The 27906-nt window shown below is 39.4% G+C and overlaps 1 protein-coding gene across 6 annotated transcripts; it reads left to right on the top strand.

The window, feature by feature from the left end:
* The first annotated feature begins 15 nt into the window (after window positions 1-15).
* KBTBD8 (kelch repeat and BTB domain containing 8) lies at window positions 16-27906 on the top strand. Of its 6 annotated transcripts, none has more exons than XR_007134640.1 (6): window positions 16-121; window positions 765-975; window positions 5706-6820; window positions 9786-12931; window positions 25304-26315; window positions 27117-27903. XR_007134640.1 is itself a non-coding variant. In XM_047778914.1 (4 exons), exons 1-4 carry the CDS (start codon window positions 106-108, stop codon window positions 10247-10249), a joined length of 1806 nt encoding a protein of 601 aa, XP_047634870.1. In that variant the 5' UTR covers window positions 16-105; the 3' UTR covers window positions 10250-13065. The 6 variants fall into 6 exon arrangements, 1 of the variants encoding a protein (XP_047634870.1); XR_007134636.1 differs by having other exon boundaries at window positions 25304-25379; window positions 27117-27902; XR_007134634.1 differs by having other exon boundaries at window positions 25304-27906.

The raw sequence follows: 27906 nt of genomic DNA on the forward strand, positions 1-27906 counted from the left end.
ACATCCCATTGGCTAGGGGCAGCTTAGAAGAGCCGGAACCCGGGAGAGAGAGAAGCGAAATGACATTTCCTCTTTAAATAGCTGGAGCCCGGGCCCCGTCGAGAAATGGCCGCGTCGGCAGGTGGGTCGTGTGGTGGTTACCGAGGTGTGGAGGGGTGGTGGGCCTGGGGCTAAGCTCAGGCTGCGAGCTGAGGCGGCAGCGATGAGGAGCGGGAAAGAAGGATGGATAGGTGGACAGGGATGAGGGGAGGGAGGATGAATGGCGTGGAGGGAGGTGGGCGGTCCGGCTGGACAGGGATGGGGAGGCCGGGTACCCGCCTCCGCTCCGACCTGTTCGCTAGGCGGTTGAGGGGGCCACTGGCGGCCGCCATCCATCGAGCTTCCCTCGTGAGGCTCCTGCCCTGCGCTCTTAGCTGGGACGTTCCGGCTGTGGCTGAGTCCCCGTAGACACCTCGCCAGTTCAGCCCGCACGGTCCCTCCGCGAGCACCGGGCTTCGAGCTCGCCGGGCTCCCAGAGGAACAGGCTGGTTGTTGGAACTTGCATCGCAGCTCGCTCTTGCCCAGATCCTACCTCGCGGTCCTATTTGGGATTGTCTGTATACAAGTATGTATTTAGAAGGGGGGGAGGGGGACAAGCCAAACAACCCCTACCCCCCAAAAAAAATCCGACCCCACAACAACAAAACTAAACAAAGAAACCAATAAAACCCCGCGACGGTGAAACTGACTCCGAACTTCTTGTGGTTGATTTTTTTTCCTGCTAGATTTAAATAAGTCTTCCCCAACACCGAATGGGATTCCATCTTCAGACACAGCCAGCGAAGCCATGGACCCCTTCCATGCTTGCAGTATTCTTAAGCAACTCAAAACAATGTACGATGAAGGGCAGCTGACAGACATTGTAGTGGAAGTGGATCACGGGAAAACATTTTCCTGTCATAGAAACGTTCTTGCTGCAATCAGCCCTTACTTCAGGTATGATGATGGTGGAAACTTCTATTGAGATCTGCACCGAGTTCCCTTTTTCCCTCAGTATTGCCCACTTGATTATTATACTGAGATGCGACAATGAAATGAAACCAATGGATTTGTTTGCAGAAAATAAATAACTGGCCCTATTTTATTAAGCCTTTTTTTTTGGGGGGGGGGTTACTTGACAGATTCTTCTAGAATTCAGGTGGCTGGTTTTTAAGTCAGTGAATATGTTTCTGTTTGTTTCAGAAAATCTAAAATTGTACTGTCCAATATGGCAGCCACTAGCCACATGTGGCCATTAAAACTTCGATTATCTAAAATCAAATTAAAAATTAAGTTCCTTAGTACACTGGCCATGTTTAAAGTGCCCAGTAACCACATGTAGGTAGTGGCTGCCACATTGTACAGCCCAGATATAGAACATTTCCATCACTGAGAGTTTTATTGGACAGTGCTGATCTGGAATTTGTTCCAGAATTTTATCCAAGATTTCTTTAGTTCACGTTAACTCTTTTAGAATTTAAAACATAATAGCCTGTTTTTTTAAAAAGAAATTACCCATTTAATGGATTGTTTTAATGCCATGGGGATAACAGCAACGAAATAAAAATGAATGCAATCTAGGTTCTATGTGTCTTAGACCCCAGACTAGTGATTATTTCTAAGATTTCCAGAAGTATTTTTAAGCTCAGTTTTCATTTTCATTTAAACTCATATTTATATATCATAAAATTTGAAAAGTAAAATTTTAAAACGAGTCTAAAAAATAATTTCATTCTCTAACAAAATATCAGTGAAAGAGGCAATTTCCTGTTTAACTTCTGTTTTTGTTTCAAGTTCTCACTTTAAGCCTTTTAGTATTCAAAAATGGTGCATGAATGACTGTGAAATAATATTCTCAACCACACCCTAAATGTGTTTTTTCCTTTTGAAGATGTTTACCTTTATAGAGCATATAGCAGTGTAGTTTTCCAGACAGTAGTTTCTGGTTCCTCTTTCTCAGAATACTGGGTTAAATATAGTCACTTCAGTTTGATGCTTATGATGTAACCATTTAGACTTGCATATGGTAGGTCATTAGAGTATTAAGTATTAACCAAAACAAGGCAGTGTGCTGAAAGAAAAAAAAGAAACTCTTGTACACAGAATATATAAAGTTTGGCCTCTAATGGAAACTGTGGGTGATACTCATTTATTGAGGCCATCCATTGATGCTCAGGAAGGTTAAATGCCCTGTGTAAGTCATCTGTCTAACTAGTAACTAGTGGCAATGGTTGAGTGTGATTCCAGAGCTAGGATTCTTAGCCACTGTATGACTTTTAAGGAACAAAAGTGAGTTCTTTTTAAATTTTACCATATGGAACTGTTAACTTTTTATTAGATTTGAAAAGTAAAAAAAAAAAAATGAAACTTTAACATGAAAATGTCTATATCTCACTGTATTTGATATTCTGGCTTACCTCTGGCTAATGGTTTTGAAGACCTAAACAAATCACTTTTTTTTTTTGTGGAAAGGAAAGTTTGCTTTATTTATAACGGGGTTGCAGGGGAGGGTGCAGACTCCTGTCCAAAGGCTGACTTCCCCCACTGTCAATCAGTGGGCAAGAGCTTTCAAAGGTGGAGGGAGTGGACTGCATGCAGAAAGAGCACAGTCAGTTCTGACATGGACAAATCACTTTAAAAAAAGTAAGCTATAGTAGATTTTCTTAATTTCCAAGAAGGCAATGCTTGGAAAACTTTCTAAGTATAAGGCATGTGAATTCAGATGAAGACATTTGGCTAGAAAATTTAAAGATGAGGTTCTTTTCTCTCAGTAGAGGTTTTTGTAGCAAAGTTTCTTGGCATCAGTGCTGCTCCTTATGTGAGATATAGAAAGTCATACTTGAAAGTCATTCTCTCTTTCTCTTTCTCTCTTTTTTTTTTTTTTTTTGTAGGGGGGCCACACCCATGACATATGGAAGTTCCTGGACCAGGGACTGAACCCACATCACAGCAGTGACCTGAGCCACTGCAGTGGCAATGCAGGATCCTTAACCAGCTGTGCCACAAGAGAACTCCCTTAATAGTTTCTAAGTCTTGCATCACTGGTGGAAGAATAGAATAGCTTGAAATCTGGCATGTCTGTTTCCTGATCCCAGTGACCTGCCAGAAGTAAAATTTGTGTGATTATTAGAAAGTTTTTGTTACTTAGGATTTTGTGTGAGGAAGTGACCCCCATTTCATACAGAGTTTATGTAAAGAATCTATTAGAACAGAGGAGAACTCACTTGTCACACTGCTCCTGTGTGTGAGAACAGTGTATTCAGCTTGGTAGTAGCTCCCATGATGAAAGGATATGTGGTGATGTTTTCCTTTGGGAGTTAATCTTTGCCTAATGAAGGACTTTATTTTTCTTTTTAATTGGATAGCTGAGTTTTTCAGCACCTGGATTGAAAACCAGCTCCATACATTGGAACATCTAGTTTTTAGTCATTAAAAATAGCCTGTATGATATCAAACTTAAAATTTACATAGCAGTAGTAAAAATAGGACAAGAGATGGTTAACCCAGGCCACAAGCTGGCTCCTGGTACCCTTATATACATGCAATATTCCATATTGCATTTTTAAATTAATTTCACATTTTTGATAAACACTTCAAAAGTTATTGGAAATCTTCTAATTTAGGGAAATTTTCTTGTAAGATTGCGTTTAAAAATAAAATAGGAGGGGTGTGAAGCTGAATAATCAAATTTGTTACCAGTGTTAGGTCAGTTTCTTTAATAGACATCTATTAAGCATCCTAGGGCACACAGTCCTTTTCTAAAGAAGGTTTTATTTTATTTTATTATTTTTTATTTTAGGGTCGCACCTGTGGCATTTGGTCCTTTCCAGGCTAGAGTTGAATTGGAGCTGCACCTGCCCGCCTAAACCTCAGCTACAGCCACATGGGATCTGAGCCTTCTCTGCAAACTACACCACAGCTCACGGCAACACCAGATCCTTAACCCACTGAGCAAGGCCAAGGATCAGACCTGCATGCTTATGGATACTAGACAAGTTTGTTACTGCTGAGCCACAGCAGGAACTCCTCAAGAGGATTTTAAAAGAGCTTTTGATTTTATTTTTATGTTTAAGAATAGCCTAGCAGAAAGAAACTTTAGAGGAGAGAAAAGAAAGGCAAATGGTGATTATAAACAATTAGCACTTAAATATAGAGCCAGGCTTTTGGCTACTTAATGTTTTGGCCAAGAAAGTACCATAAGTGCACAGATATTTTAATTCTAAAAAAAAAAAAAAGCTTGGTTTCAAAATAATAGTTCGGAATTTTAATAACCATTATTTCCAAAGAATCAGTTAATTCTTAAAATCTCTTTATAAATAGACATTATATTAATCCTACCATAATCTTTACTTATCTGCAAATATAGATAGGTAAAAATGTGGTAAACTTGAGAAAATCAAGTATATTTCTTGGTTTTCTCAAATTTAGCAAACGTTTTCAAAATGTCCAAAGGTAAGTGAATTGATGTTCTTATATTCTTTAAAATGATTAAGGAAACATTCAAAGATTAATTATTTTAAAAAGGAGTAGGTAGAAAATATGAACTTCTGAAGAATATCTTATTTTTCTAAGATGAAATTTTTAAAGATATGTTTGGGGTGCAAGTTTCCTGTAAATTCCCACTGGGTCATGAAAAATTTTATTGGACAGTCTCTATATGCCAGTGTGTCACGATGACACCTTTTGGGCATTCTTAAACTTTCTTTTTTTTTTTTTTTTTTAGTCTTTGATCAGAGCCATAGCCGCCGGCCTATGCCACAACCACAGCAATGTGGGATCTGAGCTGCGTCTGTGACTACACCACAGCTCACAGCAATGCCAGATCCTTAATCCAATGAGTGAGGCCAGAGATTGAATTTTAGTCCTCATGGTTGCTAATTGGGTTCCTTAACTGCTGAGCCACGACAGGAACTCCTGGGCATTGTTAAACTTTCTAACTGACCTGGTGATTGAAGATCTCAGGTCCTTAAGGGCAGCTTGACCAGAAGCCACGATAGTGCTCCAAGGAAAACAAGACATTCTGAAATAGTGCATGCCACCTTTTGTTGTGCTTTACTTACTTATATTCTCCTTTTCTCAGAGTTGGCACAAAGTACACTGACTGGTCCTGAGGATAGGTTTTTGACATTAGCCAGACTAAATCCTTCTTCTGGATGATCAACTTTTATCCCCTTTCTTTCAGCGTATTAGGAAATACTTTTCAGTTTCAAAAGGTTATCTTTGTGATAACTTTTATACTTTTAAAAATTTGCCATAGGCGTTCCAGTTGTGGTGCAGTGGATTAAGAATTCAGCTGCAGCAGCTCGGGTTGCTGTGGAGGTGTGATCTCTAGTATTGTGCAGTGGGTTAAAGGATCCAGCACTGCTGCAACTGCAGTAAAGTTAGCAGCAGAGGCTCAGATTCAACCTCTGGCCTGGGAACTTCCATATGCCACTGGTGTGGCCATTAAAAAACAAACTAAAAAAATGCCACAGTAAAATTATTTTTTAATTTACACATGTTTATTTATTTATTTTTGGCTGCTTCCATGGCAGGTGGAGGTTCCTTGGCCAGGGATTGAACCCAAACCACAGGAGTAACTTGAGCCACATCAGTGATAACACTGGAACGTTAACTGCTAGGCTGCCAGGGAACTCCAATACTTTTTATTTGTAGCACACATAAATTAACCACTCTTTCCTTCCTAGATCCATGTTCACTAGCGGCCTTACAGAAAGCACTCAAAAAGAAGTTAGAATAGTCGGTGTTGAAGCTGAATCGATGGATTTAGTGTTGAACTATGCCTATACTTCCAGAATTGTTCTGACGGAGGCCAATGTTCAAGCCTTGTTTACTGCAGCTAGCATCTTCCAGATTCCCTCCATCCAAGACCAATGTGCTAAGTACATGATCAGTCATTTGGACCCACAGAATTCTATTGGGGTCTTCATTTTTGCTGATCATTATGGTCATCAGGAACTTGGAGATCGCTCAAAAGAATACATTCGTAAAAAATTCCTGTGTGTCACCAAAGAACAAGAGTTTCTCCAGTTGACTAAAGACCAACTGATAAGTATCCTAAACAGTGATGATTTAAATGTAGACCGAGAAGAGCATGTTTATGAAAGCATCGTAAGGTGGTTTGAACATGAACAGAGTGAAAGAGAAGTGCACCTTCCAGAAATTTTTGCCAAATGCATACGTTTTCCTCTGATGGAAGACACCTTTGTAGAGAAAATTCCACCTCAGTTTGCACAGGCTATAGCCAAAAGCTCTGGGGAAAAGGGACCATTGAATACTAATGGCTGCACGCAGAGACTTGGAATGACTGCATCAGAAATGATCATATGTTTTGATGCTGCCCACAAACACTCAGGAAAGAAGCAAACAGTGCCTTGTCTAGATATATTCACAGGAAAAGTGTTCAAACTATGCAAACCACCGAATGACCTAAGAGAGGTTGGGATTCTGGTTTCACCGGACAATGATATTTACATCGCAGGAGGGTACAGGCCAAGCAGCAGTGAGGTATCCATTGATCATAAGGCAGAAAATGATTTCTGGATGTACGACCATTCCACCAATAGGTGGCTAGCCAAACCGTCCTTGCTTCGAGCCAGAATAGGCTGCAAACTGGTGTACTGCTGTGGGAAGATGTATGCAATTGGAGGGCGTGTTTATGAAGGTGATGGGAGAAACTCACTGAAATCTGTGGAGTGCTATGACAGCAGAGAGAATTGTTGGACTACAGTTTGTGCCATGCCTGTTGCAATGGAGTTTCACAATGCTGTGGAGTACAAAGAGAAGATCTATGTTTTACAGGGTAGGTGCCTACGTGATTTAGTTCTTCATGAAAGGGTAACAGGTCAGATTGGGGTTCACTCACTTATACTAAAACATAAGTAAAACACAAGTTGTTTCTATGAATTGAGGAATGCCTCTGGCTTTCCTGTCATAAACTATTTGTTGGAATAGTCTGTTCTTAAAAGGACCAGTAAAGAAAATAAATTTTTCAATCAAAAAAGGCAGGTACTTAAAAGTTCCTGAAATGATCCTGTAAATGTTTTATGTTCTTACTGTGTTTTGACATCACGTGGAATAAATAGTTTTGAAAACATATTTTCATAAATAATAGTTCAGCACTGGGGGAAAACTCTTTCAGAGCCACTTTTAAGACATTAAACAAGAAAGCCAGTTTGATACATGACTTTTTTGCTCTTCAGTAATATATGATCAAGAGATGTTGCAGCAACTATTTATTTTTTTTATGGAACTTACTGGATTAGTTTTAAAGAGAAAAAAGAACAAAGCAACAAGTATAGTTATACTATTCAGTTGCCAAAGAATTTCGTATAAGCCTTTTGATGGCAAAGGTTATGAAACTTAATTATGAAGAGTTTAAACTACAGTCTTTAAGGTTTCAGTTTCACTGCAGTTTGTTGCCATCTGTAGAACATTAAGTTTTCAAGTTTTTTTTTTACTGAAAAATTTTGAGGTGTCACCTTTTTCTTTTAACATTATAAGAGGAGAGGGACCATAATATACTTAAATTTTTTTGTTTCAGCTGTTGAAGACTAGTACTCTGGCAAAGAGGATATAGTAGAAGTAGAAAGAATAACTGAGTAAGAGCAAATAAGATATTTGATCCAAGATTCTTGTTTGTGATAATGTTTTCCTTCTGTTTGGTTTCTTATTTTAGTTGCTTGAATACTAGATGCAGTGTTGGCAGTACCAACATCTTTATTCTTCTTGTGTTTCTTAATTGCTCATATGTAATGTTTTTCTCACACTACTACTCTAATAAAACAAAGAAAATGGGGCAACTTCTGTTAGATACACCTGATTCTTTAGGTCTTTTCCCATTGTGGGTTTGTTTTTTTTTTTAATATGTTCTTTCTTCCAGGCCTTGACTTAAAACTTCCTAGAAATGCCTAAATTCATTTGTTTAAACTTCAATATGAAGTTAATTCTCCAGAAGTAGCAGTACTCTCTAGTACTATATTTTAGTTGAATAGAAGCATGGGCATGATTTAGGTTTGTTAGTTTTGTCAAAAAATGAAATATCCAAATGGATGTAAAATCTATTGAGAATGGTTGGATAGGTTATATCTTCCAATATGATGAAGCACTCTCTGCATATATTTTGGTTCTACTGGCTGACCAGTTAGGGTTTTTGTTTTTGTTTTTATGGTCTCCCCTGCAGCATATGGAAATTCCCAGGCTAGGAGGCAAATCAGAACTGCAGCTGCAGGCCTACACCACAGCAACTCAGGATCCAAGTCGCATCTGTGACCTACAGTGCACCTCATGGCAACACTGGATTCTTAACCCACTGAGCTAGACCAGGGATTGAATGAACCCTCATCCTCATAGATTCTATGTTAGGTTGTTAACCTGCTGATCCACAATAGGAACTCCCCTAGTTAGTCGATAGAGATAGAATTAATTAGAAGACTCCCAAATGGAATGTGTAGGTTGTGTATTAAGGTAAATACTAAAGCAAAATAATAAATTAATAGAATTTCAGGGATGGAATGAACATTGTTTAACCTGATGTATTTTTTATAAGAGAAATGTGAAGCACTGAGGGTTTTCTTAATTGTCTATTACTGGTTTAATTTATTAAAGAAGACTTTAGATTTGAAAAATCAACTTTTTAAATGTACTATTTTACCTTTTTATAAGAAATTTGTAGTGAGGTAGTACATGGTAGAAAGTTTTAATTCCCGTCTTTATTAAGAATCCTTTTACATAAGTCCATAGGGGTAGGTAATATGTAAGCAAAATCTGGGAGTTTAACAAGCTGTTTTATGAAAAACTGAAATTACAGCTTCACTTTTATTAAGTAGACACTTACATTTATCCGTAGGAGGAAACCTAGTTCAAAACAGTTTTCAAGGGGAAGCTCAATTTAGAATTAGGTACTTCTAATCTAAACAAAGCCTCTTTATGTAAATAAACTTGATATGAATAGTCAGAAGCTTATGCTGTACTGTCAGTGGCTATTAGACTGTCATTTAATCTGTTCATAAAGGGTTCAGATCTTCATATCAAGGACTTTATATAAATGTTATATTTAACCAAGCTCTTGTAAATATTCACTAGTTTGATTATTTTAGACGTCTTTATATTGGCACTCTGACTTAGCACACCCTTTTATTGTCAAAATAGAACTGAAACTGAGTCATAGTCAACTCCATAAACCATGTGCATGTTTTTGGTCATCTTAAAGTCACATTTACTCTCTTTGAATATTTGTCTTTGCATTATAGCAACTGAAGTTAACACATGAGTGGCCCAGAGACACAAATCTGAATGATTCTGTGTACTATCTTCTAATTAAATAATTAACACATAAATTTATAGTGGCTTATTCATGCTGAGACTGTATGTATATATCTTGATCTTACTGGCTAACCATTAGTAATCATGCTTTTTTTTTTTTAAGAGCTGGCTTAAAATATGTTTTCTGAAACATCCAATTGAGTAAATGGAATGATAGAGTAAATGGAAACAAGGTCTTAACCTTTATTCTGCCATGAAGCCAAAGTAACTGCTCTCACTTCCCCATTTTGAACACCCCAGTTCAGGTTGACCATAATGTTATGTTATGCTGTGCCGTGGAATGAAGACATTTAAGCTATTTTATAATATTTAATCTCTGGGTATTATAAAAAGTATTTTAGAAAGAAAAATATTTGGAAAATTACACTTTTTGGTATTCAACATACAACCAAAAAGAGCCATGTAAATATGCATATTCTTTTTTTCTTTTTCGTGTTTTTTAGGAGAATTTTTCCTCTTCTATGAGCCTCAGAAAGACTACTGGGGTTTCTTAACCCCCATGACTGTGCCTCGAATCCAGGGCTTAGCAGCTGTATACAAGAACTCTATCTACTACATAGCTGGAACCTGTGGAAATCATCAGCGTATGTTTACTGTAGAAGCCTATGATATTGAACTCAATAAATGGACTCGTAAGAAGGACTTTCCATGTGATGAGTCCATAAATCCATACCTTAAACTGGTACTTTTCCAGAATAAACTCCATTTATTTGTTCGAGCTACTCAAGTGACCGTTGAAGAACATGTCTTCAGAACCAGCAGAAAAAATTCCCTTTATCAATATGATGACATCACTGACCAATGGATGAAAGTATATGAGACCCCAGATCGGCTCTGGGACCTTGGCCGGCATTTTGAATGTGCTGTTGCTAAACTCTATCCTCAGTGTCTTCAGAAAGTACTTTAACGAAGGGCAGGCCTTAGTGAGCTCACCGGCATCTCGTACTTAAGGAAACTTAGTCTTTCAAAGATACAAGAAGTGGTGTCAGTATTTAAGAAAGCTGAGAGAGTTTATGCTTGGAGATGGGTACTCTTAAAGATGAGGGTAGGGAGGCATTTCTTTCCATCTTTGTGATGTTTTCATTTCAGTAAGAAAAAGGTAACAAAGTGCAATTATCAGCATTTTTTTTTTCTGGTATAGAAGTAATCACATCATTCTAGAATTTTTGTGATACCAGATGACTCGACAACTATGCACTCTTTGAAAAGTGGTTAGGGTATTATGGGTTAGAGACAGCTAAAATAGTTTGATGTGACTTTTTATTTTGAATACGGGTAAAAATCTGAGGCAATATCACTAGGACTTGAGCTGTGACCTCTCCAACAGAGACGCACTAACTTAGACCCTCATTCTGAATATATGTATATTTGTGTACTGTTTTCCAATGTACTGAGATTTAAATGTGTCCTGTTACTAGAGTAGATTGAAGGAAAAACAAATCAGTCTAAGAGCTTTTAGTTTGATTGTTTTAGAGTCCCCATGTTACTATAAGTTAAGCTAAAGTTTTAAAATAGCAGTTTTCTGTTGACAATTTTTTCAAGTGCTAACACTGTCTCTGTTTTTTTTTTTTTTTAAATCCTAGAAAGGGCCCAAAATCACAGGTGGCTGGTGCTTGCATAAGTTAATTCATGTGTATAGCTAGATAGATTTTAATCATCTGAGCCTATGCTTACCTTTCAAATCGGTATGTTAGTTTCATGACTGTAGTACTTTACATGTTACTCTAGCATGATTTCACCAGATTTTCTACCTACATGATGGCAAGATATAGCCAGTTATTGGTCTAACTGGATTCAGTCTTAGAATAGTGAAAAGAACACTATTCTCATTTTGCACTAACGTGGGCCATTTTGTCATTTTACCCCCTTTTCCATCCTCTACCTGTTCATTCATTATCAGTACAGTGAAAGGTAACTTATTTCCCTCCTTCACAGAGCATAATGTGAAGTTTACACCTACTTTTAAAATTCTGCTTTCCAGAAACATAAAATTCCTGCAGTGGTCTCATTTAATGGCTTTTACGTTATATATGACAAAACCTCACCTCATTTTTTTTTTTTTATTTTTGCACTTAACAGTTGTGAATAATTTTACATTGAAAAACTTGTTTTAGCTGAAGGTGACTGAAAAGGAAAGGAGTGAATAGAACCACAGCATTATAGGTACGCTAAATTGTTTCTCATGTTTAACTGCTGAGTTTCTAATAGTCAGAAATATTGACAGGACAAAGCAACTCATGTGTTATCCCTCAGGCAGATATTTGGATCAGTAATTAGTTTTTACTCTGCCTGGAAAAATTAATAAAGGATATAAGTATAGCCCAGAGTCCGTCCCCAACTGGAATATTTTGATTCTCTGAAAGAAAACTAACTGGCATGGTTTGTACTAAAAACTCTTGCACAAATCATAATGTGATAACTGTGAAACAAATTTAAAACATTGCTTCTTTGCATTACATACCTCGTTTTTCAGAAACTTTCCAAACTGCTTGTCACAGCCCTCTACAAGTAGGGAACGTTTCCTGAAGCTGAATTTCAAGTGGACAATGTCTAGAGAATTGACATTTTAAAATCTAGTCTTGGGAAACTAGATGTGTGTGGTCTTATGGCCTTGGTAGTATGTCTATAACCTCTTTATTGACTTTGTCAACTAATCATATGTTTTTTCTCCCCCGTTTTTTTTTATCTTCATGCTCTTTGGGGGCTATTTCTGTGAGTGTTTTGAAGCATCTTTACTGTGTTGCATTGCAAAGGGGAGGAAAAAACAACTCACTGACTTTTCCAAGAGATGTTCATGTGATTTATTTTTGAGAGCTTTGTGGACTATCTAAGATTTCCTGCCATTTTTAGACAATCTCCCATATTTATTTAGAAGGATGTGTTACTTGAAAACATGACATTAGAACATTGAGTTAGCAATTTCCATGTGCTGTTTGATGTATAGGAAAACAAAGTACTGTGGTTAGTTCTGCAGTCAGTTTACTCTGTTGATCTGCACAACAGTTGGTCCTTTTGCTCTAACAATTTATATTGAGGGTGTGAAAGTATAGTGTGTCAAAGCCAAGGTTTAGAATTTGCTGGGGAAGTAGAATGTATCTTGAATTTTGTATGAAGCACTATTTGTTTAAATTATATAGCTGGGATATTTCGCCACTTTTAAAGTGATTTCAGAAGAGGTCCTAGAAAACTAAGATTAATGATATGTGTGGCTCTGTGTTTAGATATTTAAGGTACATTTGCATAGTATGATGAGAATATGAGTAAAAGGCACAATGGGTACTATAGAATTAAAATATAGGGTGACATATGCCAGCCCCACTTGACTTTGTTTTTTGCATTTGAAGAAAGTATGTGGCACTTTCCTATATATTTTTTATGCATTGAAAACTGGATGTGGTATAATTATGCTAAAGGAAAGTAGAAATTGTATTCTATATTTTCCATCGTTGTTTTCTTGTTATCCTACAAAGTTGATGCCTAAACATCAAGCTGATTTCATTGGTGCATGAGGATAAGTGGATGTGATTTGCGAGGAATCAGATTCCCTATGTGAAGAAGCTTAAAACGGCATTCAATGTTCAGTGCTCAGGTATGTAGTAAGTACTGTAGTCCTTTGGGGGCAAATGTGTAGATATTTTTAAACATTTTGCCATAATTGCACAATTTTTTGCATTTTTACCTGATGGCATTGTTTCTTATAATAAAACCTTTTCTGACTGAAAACTTCCATTGTCCTAAATTGACCTCTGACAAGATGGAAATCATGAAATACCTTATATCATGGTGGAATAGAATGAGATTTTTAATCTCTCGAATACTTGGCCTCGGGTACAAAATGAATAAGTTAATACCACCCTGTATAATGTTCTTGAAATTCTAAAGCAAGTTCACTCATATCGATAGTGGCTTAATTGAGTTGGTTCTGCCCTCAGCTCTCCGTATTCCCTTCTCTCTCACAATTCATATCTAATCCATCAGAAAATCCTGTTGCTTCTCCCTTCACTGTATACTCAAGACTCTGACCAGAAACCACTTACACCCCTATCACCCTAGTCTAAAGCAGCCTACCTTGTCTGCCTTAATCCTTTGCCACTGAATTGGTCCCCTTTCAATCACCTTTGACCCCAGGTGATGAACATCTATTGTAATCTATACTGTCCTCCACACAGTAGCCTGAGGGATCCTGTTGAAACATGTCAGATTACATTTTTCTGCTCAACCCCCTCCAATGATTTCCATCTCCCTTCATATGAGATCTATACCCCTTCCTTCCATGATCTAAACAACCCCACTGCTCAGACCACACTACCATTCCACCTGCTCCCTCCATTCTAGCCACACTGACTCCTGTTCCTCAGACATGCCAAGCTCCTCCAATATCAGGGCCTTTACCCTTGCTGTGTCTTTTGCTGAGGAAGCCCTGACAATTCACCTGTTTAAGAACTAAAACTCCAGAGAGGCCTTCATTGACCACCTTGCGTAAAACAGAATGCCTTCCAACGCCACCCCCACCCATACCACCTGTCTTTTTCCACTTTAGTTTTCAGATATTTTCCCCCATTGACATGTAAGCTCCATGAAGACAAGGGACTTATTTATGATTCACCTCAGCTCAGTGCCTAGGACATACTAGGCAGTCAATGTTTGTAAAAAGAAGTGAATTTTCATTTAAGTCTTAAGAGTACCCTGAAAAGTGGTAGGACAAGTGCCAGCACCTCTATTTTATTAGGTTGGAAACAGAAAGACCAAGTGAATTGCTAAAGGTCATCTAACTAATGAGGGGCTCACCTGGGATTAGAACCAAGCTGTCCACTTTGACCTCAACCTAGTTCATGCATGCTACATTCGTTCAAAACTGATAGAAAAGGCAGATGCTCTGTATTTTGTGCTTAATGGTTGTCTTTTCTGAGTCCCACCTTCTCCCCAATACTGTTACTTAAAATATCTACTGTCATTTATGACTCTGATTGATTCTTAACGAGGAAGTAGATGATGTAGGAAAATACCTTCTGTCTCACTCATCCTCCATCATTACACTAACATACCACTGTTAGGGGTTCTGTCCCTCAAATAAGTTGAAGAAAAAAAAGAAAAGGCTTGATAAATAGTGTTTTAGAGTACTGTTATTTTGCTTCTATGAAGTTAAAATGACTTCCCATTTCAAAATTTTGGTTGTATGACTGTGTTTTTTATTGAAAAATTATTTGCAAATACAAAAATTAAAAATAAGCGGTCTAGGATCTTTGAGTCTTCAGAAGAGAGCTGCACGTGACACCTGCTAGCTTTTTGAAATGAAATTTGGAACTTTGTGTAATGGATTTGAGGGGGGGAAAAAGTATTTTCATGCATTTAATGGTCTAGGATATACTAAACATTCTTGACTTGGAACTTTCTAGACAGAATTTATATGGCTTTCAATAGTAAACATGCACTAATTGTAGATAGGTAGCATTAATTACTAGCAGGTCTAATAAATATCAAGTTCACGTGTCCTTCATTCTCATTCTCCACACTTCACTTTAATGACATATATCTCTTTGGTAGAAGAGATCCCAGAACCTAGAAAGTTGGGCACCACGTTCATGAATCTGCAGATTTCCCTTCCTTTTTTAGTAACCTGCTTTAGCCTAGTTTACTTGTGTGTGTTCATAAGGAAGCTGCTTCACATGTTTGGACAGGTGGATCAATGTGGCTGCCATCCCAGAGAAAGGAAAAGTGAAGGTGTTCCAGTCACAAAGAACACATTTGGAGGTTGAAATTGCTATGCCACGAGGGAGAATTTTAATTTATGCAAGTGTAAAGTATTTTATGCCTGCTGAAGGGGACACTGTCCAGGATGAGTTAGGTAACCAGAGACACAATATTTGCATTTTTCAGTCATATATTTTAAAAACACTGAAGTGATACAAAGCAAACAAACAAACAAAAAAACTGAAGTGATAGAAAATATACCTTAAGCTTCCTACTGGCCACCACCTCTATTATTTAAACTCACTTGCTCAAGAACTTGCCCTTAGGATTTTTGGATCTTGTTGAGATGCCAATCCACTGGCCCCCATGATTTTTTCCACTGTCCATCAGCCCCTACTGGGGACTTTTTCTGAACTTACCCATCTTAAATTCCATGATTCATTTAAAATAATATCACTTTACATTTCCTCAGTTCCCTTGCCTCTCTTTGCTACCACCATACTTGCCTGACTGAACCTCAGCCCTGAGAGATCCTGGCCATGCGCCTCCTCCATGCCTGGCCCCGTGTCCTGAAATACTGCAGGAGAAATCCCATGATTAAGCCCACTCACTTTGACGTAATGTACCTCCCATGGGTTCTCAACATGGTGTAGCAGTTTTTAGTTTTTCTCAAACCACCACATCTTTTTCTCCCTCTTGGTTTTGAGTCCTCTACCTTTCTCCAGGTGGAAGATGGCAGCCATTATCTGGGTGCTCCCTCTTCCTCCTACCATCCATCTACCTGAATCTCCTCTGCTCTTCCTCTGCTCTTCCTCTTCAAAGGTGTGGAGGAAGTGTGCTGTTTCTACCCATGGTTGCTTTGTGCTCTGGTTCCCTTATCATTCCCTCTCCAACATCCCCTCTTGCTCAGATCATTCTACTAAACCAAAAACTGCACTTTTCTCCTATTAAGCAAAACAACAAACTGTCCTTTGGTCCAGTACCTTCCTCCACTTTAGTGCTCCTTCTCTTGGTTTCCATGAAGGCAAAATTTTCTAATGGGTTGTTTCTACAAGCTGTTTTTTCTTTTTTTCTTTTTGTTTTTGATTTCTTGGGCCGCTCCCTAGGCATTTGGAGGTTCCTAGACTAGGGGTCAAATCGGAGCTGTAGCCATCGGCCTACAACCAGAGCCACAGCAACGCGGGATCCGAGCAGTGTCTGCAACCTACACCACAGCTCATGGCAACACCAATCCTTAACCTGCTGAGCAAGGCCAGGGATTGAACCGGAAACCTCATGGTTCCTAGTCAGATTCGTTAACCACTGAGCCACGACAGGAACTCCTGTACAAGCTGTTTCTATTTCCCAGCTTTCATTCACTCTTCAACCCACCCCAGTCGCTACAGTCTCCTCACAACCAAAACTGCTGTCATCAAGGTCTCCAATCACACTTAGCTGTAAATTCATTTTTCACATTTGTCCTCATTGTACTTGACTTCACAGGTGTGTTTGGCACAGTTGACCACTATCTCCTTTCTGAAAACCTGTCCTTAGTGGGATCCTGGGACACCATGTTCTGAACATTTTCTTGTTACTGCCCTGTCCTTATTAATCCCACTTTACTGGCCCCTTTTCTTCCCAGGTTCTCTTCTGTCTTCTCTTCTCATGTGACCCCATCTATTTCTTTGGCACTAAATGCCATTTGCAGACTGATGACTTTAAAATTTATATTTTCAAACCGTATCTCTATTTTTTTTTCTTTTCTTTTTAGGGATGCATCCTTGGCATATAGGAGTTCCCAGGCTATGGGTCAAATCAGAGCTGCAGTTGCCAGCCTACACCACAGTCACAGCAACTCGAGGTCCGAGCCATGTCTGCAACCTACACTACAGCTCACGGAAATGCCAGATCCTCAACCCACTGAGCAAGGCCAGGGATTGAACCTGCATCCTCATGGATATTAGTTGTGTTCATAACCCACTGAGCCACAACGGGAATTCCCATAGCTCTACTCTTGACTCCAGGCTTCTATCCAACTGCCTACTAGATAGCTTCTGTTGGGTTGGTGGAGACATCTTAAACTTAAATTCTCCTTTTCCATCATTTCCTGAAAGCTCCACCTGCAAAAGGTAATGTGTATCTGTCCTCTCCTCTCCATTTCCACCACTCTCGCCTGTACCGAAACCAGGCTTCTGTTGCCTAGACTGCTGCAGGAGCCCCACACAGTTGTCCCCATTTTAACTTGTGTCCACATTCTCAGTAACCCATTCCCAGTCCAATAGCCACAGTGATCTTTTAACAAATGGTAGTTTTTTTTTTTTTTTTCCGGTGTTTTTGCCTTTTCTTGGGCCGCTCCCGCGGCATATGGAGGTTCCCAGACTAGGGGTCGAATCGGAGCTGTAGCCATCGGCCTATGCCAGAGTCACAGCAACGCGGGATCTGAGCCTCATCTGCAAACTACACCACAGCTCACGGCAACGCCGGGTCCTTAACCCACTGAGCAAGGCCAGGGATCGAATACGCAACCTCATGGTTCCTAGTCAGATTCGTCAACCACTGAGCCACGATGGGAACTCCTAACAAATGGTATTGTTAACCGCCAAGTGTAGAACACAGCAACTCTGTGCTACATCAGTGCTCCCTTCCCTATTTCTCCAACCTAATCCAGTGCCACTTTTCTCCTTGCTGCCTATTCTTTAGATGCATTGGCTGTTGCAGACCTTGTGGGTGCTCTGCCCCTATACACTTTGCATTCACTATTTCCATGCATTTTGACTTTTTGGTTGTTGTTGTCTTTTTAGGGCTGCACTGGCAGCATATGGAAGTTCCCAGGCTAGGGGTCGAATCAGAGCTGTAGCTGCTGGCCTCTGTCACAGCCACAGCAACGCTAGATCCCAGCCGCATCTGTGATCTACACCAAACTCATGGCAACACCGGATCCTTAACCCACTGAGAGAGGCCAGGGATCGAACCTGTGTCCTCATGGATACTAGTCGGGCTCATTAACCACTGAGCCACGACGGGGACTCCCACGCATTTTGACCTTTATGGTTTCCAGCTGCCATGCACATTTCAATTGCAAGTAGTTACTTGTAATTCTTGCTGGCTGCTCGACTCTGCTTAGTCCACGATAATAAGGCAGGCTGAAAGAACCAAGGAGTTAACCCCGTTGAGGAGGAGTTCACAACCTTCTGATGCAAGCTGGTTGATAAAGACACTAGCTTCTTCCACAGATGGGATAAGTGAGGCATGTTCTATATGGTCTCCTAGAGTTCCCCAATGTGGGTGAGCCCTAGTTACCTGTATTACCTGCTTGATAACCACACCCTGATTCACTTCCTCCTCTTTACCAATGCTTCTTGGGACCACCTCCCCTCCCCCTAAGGAGCTGTTTGCTCTCCAGTCCTTGCTCAGAACTGGCTTCTGCTGGAAGTGAACATAAAACAATGGCTGCTTTTGTCAATTCCTCAAGGCTTCTATTTTAATGAGCTTTCCTCATGCCACTTCTTGTACCTGGAAACTTCATTCCTTCACCTCTGTTCTTCATATTTATTTATTTATTTATTTATTTAGGGCTGCACCTGTGGCATATCAAAGTTCCCAGGCTAGGGGTCAAATCAGAGCTGCAGCTGCCAATCTACCCCGTAGCCATGGCAACACTGGATCTGAACCACATCTGGCAACTCACGGCAATGCCAGATCCTTAAGCCACCGAGTGAGGCGAGGGATCGAAACTATGTCCTCTTGGATACTAGTTGGGTTCATTACCACTGAGCCACAAGTAGATTCTCACCTCTGCTCTTAGCATGACCATTTTTTTTTCTTAAGGTCTCAGTAACATCTTCCTAGCTAAATCCCACTGAAGTATTTAAGCTTTTGTTTAAACAGCCCTTATCACAGCACTGTAAATCAACTGTACTTCAGTAAAACTTTAAAAAAGGAAAAAAATAAAATACTTTCCCTTAAAAAAACAAAACAAACAAAAAAACAGTCCTAGCTAAAGTAAATGCTCCTGTTATGCTTGATCTTACCACCCGACACGGTCCCCACTCTCTGCCATTTTTTGCTGTCTCCTTAAGAGACAAGTTCCATGAATAAGTTCCATGAGTGCAGTGTCCAGGCCTATTTGATGTTCAATGTGTCCCCCTTACCTGAAAAAGCATCTAGCATATAATTTTAAAAAAATAAACTATTTATTTTGGCTGTGCCCACAGCATGTGGAAGTTCCTGGGCCGGGGCTCAAACCTGCAGCACAGCAGGGACCCTAGCTCCTGCAGTGGCAATACCAGATGCTTAACAAGTTGTGCCACAAAGGAAATCCTCAAATAAACTTTTAACTTCAAAATAATTTTGAAATAAATTTCCAGAAAAACTGAGACAATAGTACAGAGTTCCTATCTATCCCAAACCAGTTTCCCCTATTATTAACATCTTATATTAATAATATTGATTAATAATACTGATTTATTTATTTATTTATTTTATTTAGTTGTCCCCTGGCTTATAGAGTTCCCGGGCCAGGGATCAGATGCTAGTCACAGTTGCAGTCTACGCTGCAGCGGCAGCAAAGCTGGATCCTTAACCTTCTGTGTTGGGCCAGGGATGGAACCTGCCTCCCAGCATTCCAGAGATGCTGCTGATTCATCCCATCGTGCAACAGTGGGAACTTCAGTGATTCATTATTATTAATTAAATTCTATACTTTAATCCTTGGTTTTTACATAATGTCCTACTTATGCTCCAGGGGCTCAGGCAGGATACATAACATCTAGTTGTCTTGTCTCCTTAGGGTCATTTTAGCTGTGAAAATTTCTCAGACTTAAGTTGCTTTTGATGACTTGGACAGTTTTGAAGGGTACCGGTCAGATGTTTTGTAGAGAAGCCCTCAGTTGTGTTTGTTTGATGTTTTTCTCCTGATTAAACTGGGGTTACGTGTCTAGGGGAGGAAGACCACAGAGGTAAAGTGCCATTCTCACCTCATCACATCAAAGGGATATACTCTCAATATGACTTGTCATTGTTGATGTCAGCCTTCATCACCTGGCTGAGACAGTGGCTGTTAGGTTAGTTTTCAGTAAGGTTATTTCCCCCTTTCTTGGGTTTGGTGTTACAGTAATGCTGGAATCATGAAAGAGGAAGTTTTCCCTCTGATTCTATTTTCTGGAACACATGGTGCAAAACTGGTATAATTCCTACCTTAAATGTGTGGTAGAATTTATAGTTGAAAGTATATGAACCTGATGCTTTATTTCTGAAAGGTTTTTTTATTAATTCAATTTCTTAAACAGATATTAGTTTACTCAGTCTATATATTTCTCCTTTGGTGAATTTTACCCCTTTCAAGAAATTGGTCATCATAGTATTTACTTTAAATTCTTTCTCAGAGTTGCCATCTCTCTGCTTACATTATGCATTTGTTTTTGCCTGTTGTCTGCCCTTTCCATTAGAGCCCTTACATATTAATTAATTTTATTTTTTAAAATTTTATTAGACTGTAGTTGATTTACAGTGTTGTGCCAGTTTCTGATGTACAGCAAAGCAACCTAGTCATACATATATATACATTCTCTTTCTTATGTTATCTTCCATCCTGGCCCATCCCAAGAGACTGGATATAGTTCCCTGTGCTATACAATAGGACCTTATTGCTTATCTATTCTAAATGCAATGTTTGCGTTTACTAACCCCAAACTCCCAGTTTATTCCATTCCCTCCTCCCTCCCCCTTAGCAATAAGTCTGATCTCTATGTCTATGAGTCTGTTTCTCTTTTATGGGTCGGTTCATTTGTGCCATATTTTAGATTCCACATATAAGTGATATCATATGGTATTTGTCTTTAATCAGAGTTACTTTAAATTCACACACCTGACAATTTCAAAATCTTTGACATATCTGAGTCTGTTATGATGCTGGATTTTTCTCTTCAGATTGTTTTTCTTGCCTTGTTTTAGGCTGTCATAATTTTTGTTGAAAGCCGGACATGATGCATCATGTAATAGGAACTGAGGTTAACTGACTTTAGTGTGAGGATTTATGTTAATATGGGTAGGAGTTTGGACTGTTTGTAATGACTGCTGTAGCTACTGGGACCAGAGACATCGAATTCCTGTAGCTCCCTTGTTTGGTCTCCCTTCTTTTTCTTGGGTTTCTCTTAGTACTTCTAAGAAACAGTTTGTATCTTGTGGCTCTTTCTGCTATAATTCATTATCTGTTGCTCTGTGATATGGGTGATGGAGAGCACTGCAAGGTTTTATGATTAAATCACAGTATTTAGTGAGCCTGTGTATTGGGCTATGACCTTCTCCAGTTGTATAGCTCTTTATTTTCCCTGGCTCCATCCTCCCTTCCCAGGCACAGCATTCCTAATGTTTCCTGACCCCCTTTTGACTGTGTTCATTCCTTTCCCCCTTAGATGAGATAGGAAAGCTAGCTCTTCCCCCAACTTTTATCAAACTCTGTCTGAGAATTTTTCCCTGAAGAGGAGGCTTTTGTTATGGAGAAGGCTCTGGGTGTATTTCACAATTTTTACCCCTCCCCTCATGACAGAGCCTCCAGGGAACTTTTATTTTTTCAGCTTTTCACCTTAAGAACCTGGTAGGGGTTCCTATAGGTAAAGCCCACAAAAGTGTAGGGGCCCAGAAGTTTCTCACTCTCCTGCTAGTTCACACTCAGCTTCTAACAAGTCACTAAAATTACCATTTAAGTGTTCTTATCAGTTTATGGCCCTTGGGACTTCTGGTGTAGGAAAGCAGATTCGCCTGTACTCCAGATATCAGGGTGACCGCCCTGCAACCTAATTTCTCTGAGGGGTCTAAGAAAAGTTGTAATTCTCAGTTGAAGAGCTTTTTCTTGTTATAAGGTTGGGAGTGACAACCTGAATCTGGAAGTCCCTATAATAAACTTCTAATAAATATTTATTTACAAAGTGAATGAGTTATTCTTCACCTCATACATAAATATCATATGCCTTCTATTATAGGTAAGACATATTTCACGATAAAAAACAAGTTAAGAAGTTACTTAGTAAACATGTCCATACACTTAATCATATTCAGGTATCTTTTGTTTACAATTTATATGGTCATGGAATTACTTAATACATAGTTCAGTGATTGTTGATGGTTGCATACCTAATAACCCAGTTTTCCAGCACCAAATCAAAATTATATGATATAATTTAATTAAAATTTCAATCACTTTGAGATATATTTTAATTATACTACTCAAACTAAATTGAACATTACAATGTAATCATTTTAAATTTTCCTTATCATGTATATGCAGAACCATTTTCTATTGATTAGTGTGTTAAAAATAAATGAGATTTAAGAGATCCTTTTCTTCCTTTCTTTTCTCTTCTACAAATATATACACAACTATGTGATTTGATGGGGGAAAAGCTAGACATAAATATTAACAAATAGAAAATGTGTAATATATTTTCTCAGTATTTTATATAGGCCTTATGAACAGGAATTAGTGTTCTGGGTGACTTTGGGCAGATTGCTTAAAGTCTCAGAGCTTTCATTTTCTCATATATACAGTAGGGCTAATAATATAATCCGCCTTATAGAGTTTTTGTGAGGATCAAATAAGCATGAAAAATTCTCATCACAGGGCCTGGCACATAGAACACTCTGTAAAAGGTCAGTATTGTTAGCATTATTCACAGCTATACTGCTGTCGTTTAGAAATTCCTAAAACATAGCCTTAGCAGAACAGTACTTCCTTAGTAGCTAATATAAAATATTTGCCAAAAAGAAGGACAGTCATTTGGACTCTTATTAATGAGATTGGACCCGTAATCCATGCATGAAAGTGATTTCCACAGTTTTACAGTCACACAGTTCTCACTTTCACTTCTGCACTGTATATTGTACAGGACTGAAATGAAACAAATAGTACTTAGAGCAATTTCTGTATGGCTTGTAACCTCTGTGCAAAATAAAAATAAGAGTGGGTTGTTCCTTGGACTGGTTTTAAGAACCAAAGAGTCTGTCCTTAGAATTTATCCTGTCTTTTGTTCTCACTAACAGATAAGGATCTAACAGATTTCAGCTCATATAATTCAGTTCCCAAAATATGTGATTCCAAAGCTCTTTTAAAGATAAAAAGGTAAGGTCAAAGCACCTTTTACCAACACCTAATGAGGAGTCAATTGGCCACAGTTGAATTTTAAAGGCGACATGCCAAGAGGGACCTACACAACACAGGGGGCATTTCCTTGTAATCAGTGAGCATCTGGGATGACAAGAAATCCACAGGTGCTCACTGACAACCAGCCGAAAGCTTAGGTCAAAGTTAATAATGGAATTTAGGAACCTGGCATTTTCAGAGCTGGTCTTAGTAATGGATGCAATGGCTCAAACATAAAGTGTAAAATGAGAAGAAAAATTAGATAAGAACAAATATCTGTGAAATTCAGTTAAATGGGCAGAAGAAAGGCAACTGAGAAGTTATTAGGGGAGAAAAGGGCATAGGAAGCAGTAGGACTGCAGAAGAGAATTTCAAGAATGTGATCCATAGAAACTAAGGAAAAAATGCAAACTTAAAGGGGCTCCTGGATCTGACAATTTAAATATCGGAAAGGATGCGGCAGTTTCCACAGAGTGCTAGGGAGAGAACTCAAATTGCTGTCAACTAAGATGCAGGTCAGGAGTTCCCATCATGGCTCAGCGGAAACAAATCTGACTAGCGGGTATGAGTATGCGGGTTCAATCCCTGGCCTTGCTCAGTGGGCTGGGGATCCGGTGTTGCCATGATCTGTGGTGTAGGTTGCAGATGCAGCTCAGATCTGGTTTTGCTGTGGCTGTGGTGTAGGCCAGAAGCTGTAGCTTTGATTCGACCCCTAGCCCGGGAAACTCCAAATGTGGCCCGAAAAAAAAAAAAGCCAAAAAAAAAGAAAAAAAGAAAAAATCAAACACTCCATGCCTTTTCAATAAAAACAGGAAAAAGCAATACCCAGGTATCAAGTCATTAGCCCATTTCTAGACTATTCCCCCTTGAGAGTTCTGCAGCACCCTGTTGTTCCCTCTCAAAGTAATGAAAGTTAGAGACACACCCAAACCTACAGGCCAAGATCTGGATCAGCGTAAGACAAATTCCTAGCAAGAGATGCAGAGTAAAGACCCTTGGAGAAAAATACTGACCCAGAGAGAAATAGACACACACTCCGTAGCCTCTCCCATTTCTGCAAGATAACACTAATGTGAACCGATTGGGGGGACTTGCTCCTTTGCCTCATTGGCCAGATGAAATTCAGTTGAGAACCAAATCTGGTTCCTACCCCTGACCCGGAAACATCTGCTTTGCAATAAGTCCTCAAATATCCTGTGTTTTCTAAAGTATGTGGTGGGTGAGGTGATTGGCAGGAGTCACAGGCACAAGAATTGATGAGCTCTTCAGAGCTCACATTTGTGAAGGTGTGGAGGCCCTAGTTTCTCCCACATCATGTCTGTGAGCTGTTGGGGCAGCCCAGGAGGCCAGGGAGATAAGACCCATCACTAACCTCAGCTGCCCCCCTGAATGGGGAATTACCCAAATTGCAACCCCAGGATTTTGTCCTGGAACTACTGTAGTCTACAGTTGATAAAACCACAGTAGCAAGTTAGCTGGAGAAAGAAGGAGGCATTTGGCATGTGGATATATATGTTCATAGTCATACATAAATGTGATATAGAGCAAAATACGTGCATCTACATATGTATGTCTTCCTTGAAGGTTTCCAAGAGATGGTTATGTTTTTCTCTTAAACCTACATTTCACTCCTCCAAAAATAAAATACCATCCACACCTTTCTGGGCACTGAGTTGTACAAGTTTGATTTGCTACTCAGCATGACATGCTCTGTATTTTAAGGCTGTGGATCCTCTTTATTACACTTATATATGACAAGAGGCTCCCAGGTGAAAAATATCTTAATGTTTATGAGCCACTAGCTAATATCTTATTCTTGCATGACACTTTCTACTTTGCAGAATGCTTTTGTAGATGTTACCTTTTTATTTTTTATTTTTAAAATTTGTTTTATTTTTATTATTTTCTTTTTTACAGCTTCACCTGGGGCACATGGAAGTTCCTGGGCTAGGGGTCAAATTGGAGCCTACACCATAGCCATAGCAACACTGGATTCGAGCAACATCTACAACCTATGCTACAGCTTGTGGCAATGCCGGATCCTCAACCTACTGAGTGAGGCCAGAGATTGAACCTGCATCCTCACAGACACAACGTTGGGTTCTTAACCTGTTGAGGCACAATGGGAACTCCATGTGTATGTTATCTTTTTAGATCCTACTTCTGGTGCTGCTGCTCTTATCTGCCCCTGCCTCTGTTTTTACTGCTGAAGAAACAAAGAAAGTGAAAGGTAATTGTCAAACATATGGAACAAGAACTGTAGCTGTAAATAAAAGTGCATTTACGAATTCTTTCCCAGTCCCCTGTGAGTGGGGGAACCCAGGAGGATGGCCAGGATGGTTCTATTCAAAACCAGAACATGTTGGTGCTAGGACTGCAGGCGGTTGGAAAGGAAGCCCGTGTGGGATGTAAAGTCAGTGAGCTCACTTTTGGAAGAGCCACTTCGCAAGTGGTGATGGGATAAGTATGTATAGATTGCTGTGCAGAGACAAAGCCTGGAGACAGGAAACCAAAGGAAGGTGAGAGGTCAGACAAAGATGTGGATTTGGCAGCCAGCCCAAGGCTGAGCAGAACTGGAGCCCCGAGAAATGTGAGTGTTCACGGAGGGTGTGTGGAGAAGGGGATGTGGGGAAAAGCCAAGCCTTGGAGGGCCCATGTGAGGCACAGCAAGGGGAAGGGAGCCTTTCTAAGGAGCCAAGAACAGAGAGGTCCTGGGAAAACTGGGAATGTGGTACTGAGAAAGGAAAGAGGCCACAGTGTCAAGTGCAAACCAGGTGTTCATAATAACCACAACTCCTGAAAGGATGCCTGGAAACTCAGTAAAGCCCTTTGATCATTAGTTCATGGTTAAGTGTAAGTTTTGAATCTGACTCTGAAAATTGTTTATTCTTACAGAACAACCAGATGATTTAATGAATCAAAACACTGCATCGCTTAATTAATATACCTCAGAGGACCTTGACTCTGTTTTTTAATGAATGTTGCTGGATTGTCCTCTTATACCCCTGCACCTCCACTCAATATGCTGGTCCTCCTCTGCCCTTGCTCAGATGTGAAGCCTCCGAAGGCAAGGACCACATATCTTGTGCGTTTAATCTTGATGTCTGCTGAGCACAGAGCAGGCTGTGTGGGAGACGAGAGTGCCCCAACTATCTGATGAACAGAGGTGTGAAAGTCCCTTTCTGACTTACCACGAGTTTCTTTTTTCCTTTCTGGGACTTTCTGACTCCACATTCCCCCATTTTGTTTGGAAAGATACATTTTCAGGCTTAGCAGTGATTCGCAAACATTTTTATATGGGGCTTGGCATTTAATGTCTGGAAAAGTTGTGAAATCAATTTGCCGCAGATAAAGATGGACAGATGGAAATATCTGGTGCTTTTCTACACATGTGCAATAAGCATAATGAGATCACTGCTTATTGTGCTATGCTTGAACTCTGTTTTAGCAGATTTTAGGAAGAGTACTTTCCTTTGTTTTGGAGCAGGAGCACACTGGCAGAAACACTGCCTCTTGAGTGAAAAGAGCACTGAGTGTGGAATATTTGTCAGTATAGAGATTTATACATTTTTCATAAACACTTACCAAATCTCTTTGGAGAATTTAAACTTCCTTTTTGTTTGAACAAATGGTACAGCTGCACTGATTCCATCTCTGTTATCATATTGTTTTGTGTAGAAGGGGGCTAAGAAAAAAATATAATGAACAGAGATAGGAGAAGGGGAAGGGAACTGATTTTTTTTAACTACATGTGGGAGCCCATCTTGGAAATTAAGAATCTGTGTGAAGCAAGAAGGAAGCTGCAAAACTTTAATATTGTAACTCAGATATATGGGGGATAATAATTTCATTATTTTGAATATAATCAATCAGGCTATCCTTCTGGGTGAGTGGGGGGAAATCGATAACATGTCCACTTTCATTTAAAACTAAGTTTGATCCAATAAATTTATCAATTCCCTTTTAGGAGTCTTCAGTTTCCTGGACAAACACACTTGGTTTCAGTTCTGCCTGACAAGGCTGTCCTACCAAGTCAGAGTGGCCAAGCCCCGGGTTGGTGTGGAGACAGCCAGGGGATAATCTTGTCCAGCATTCTAAACAAGGATGAGGGCTAGCTCTGCTCTTGATGTTGCTACCACATTTTCATGCATCCTCTCTTCTCTTTGAGAAGAAAATAATGACAGAGTCATTTGAAGCACACAGTTTTTTTCCTTGCTGTGAACATCTTCCATAGAGATCCAAATTAAATCTATTGGCAGACAACCTGATCCCCTAAGTTGTTTCTGATTTGGGGTCAACCAATTGAATGTGGACAGGGAAAACTCACATTCAAAGAAGAGGAACATGAAGAATGGAATAACCTTGGGATCTAAGCTTTGTACAAAGAAAAAGAGAGTGAGAGAGAGAAAGAGAAGGAAAAAAATTATGACAAGGGACTTGTAGATAATGAAAACATGGCAGAAGAATTACTCCATGAAACAAAAGAAAATTTCAAATACATGCAAATCTCTATTCTCATATTAATTGAAGAAAAAAAAATAGGCCAAAGAAGTGATAAGGAGAACTTACTAAAGAAATGGGAGCTATTCAAGTCATTGCAGAAAGGAGCATTAGAAGAAACACAGGCAGAAGAGACTGTTGAAAACAAAGGCAGGACCACAGAGAAAGACTTCAGAAAATCACTTCTGAAAATCACATAGCTATCCTTTCATATTGATATATGCAAAATTCAACACATAACGTGAATAAAAATACTC

The sequence above is a fragment of the Phacochoerus africanus genome, chromosome 1 (assembly GCF_016906955.1).
Source record: "Phacochoerus africanus isolate WHEZ1 chromosome 1, ROS_Pafr_v1, whole genome shotgun sequence".
In the NCBI taxonomy this organism is placed as follows: Eukaryota; Metazoa; Chordata; class Mammalia; order Artiodactyla; family Suidae; genus Phacochoerus; species Phacochoerus africanus.

Excerpts from the sequence above, each read along its gene's own strand:
- KBTBD8 (XM_047778914.1), top strand. Across the intron at positions 976-5,705 it reads GCAATCAGCCCTTACTTCAG|ATCCATGTTCACTAGCGGCC; the intron begins GTATGATGATGG and ends TTTCCTTCCTAG. Across the intron at positions 6,821-9,785 it reads GAAGATCTATGTTTTACAGG|GAGAATTTTTCCTCTTCTAT; the intron begins GTAGGTGCCTAC and ends CGTGTTTTTTAG.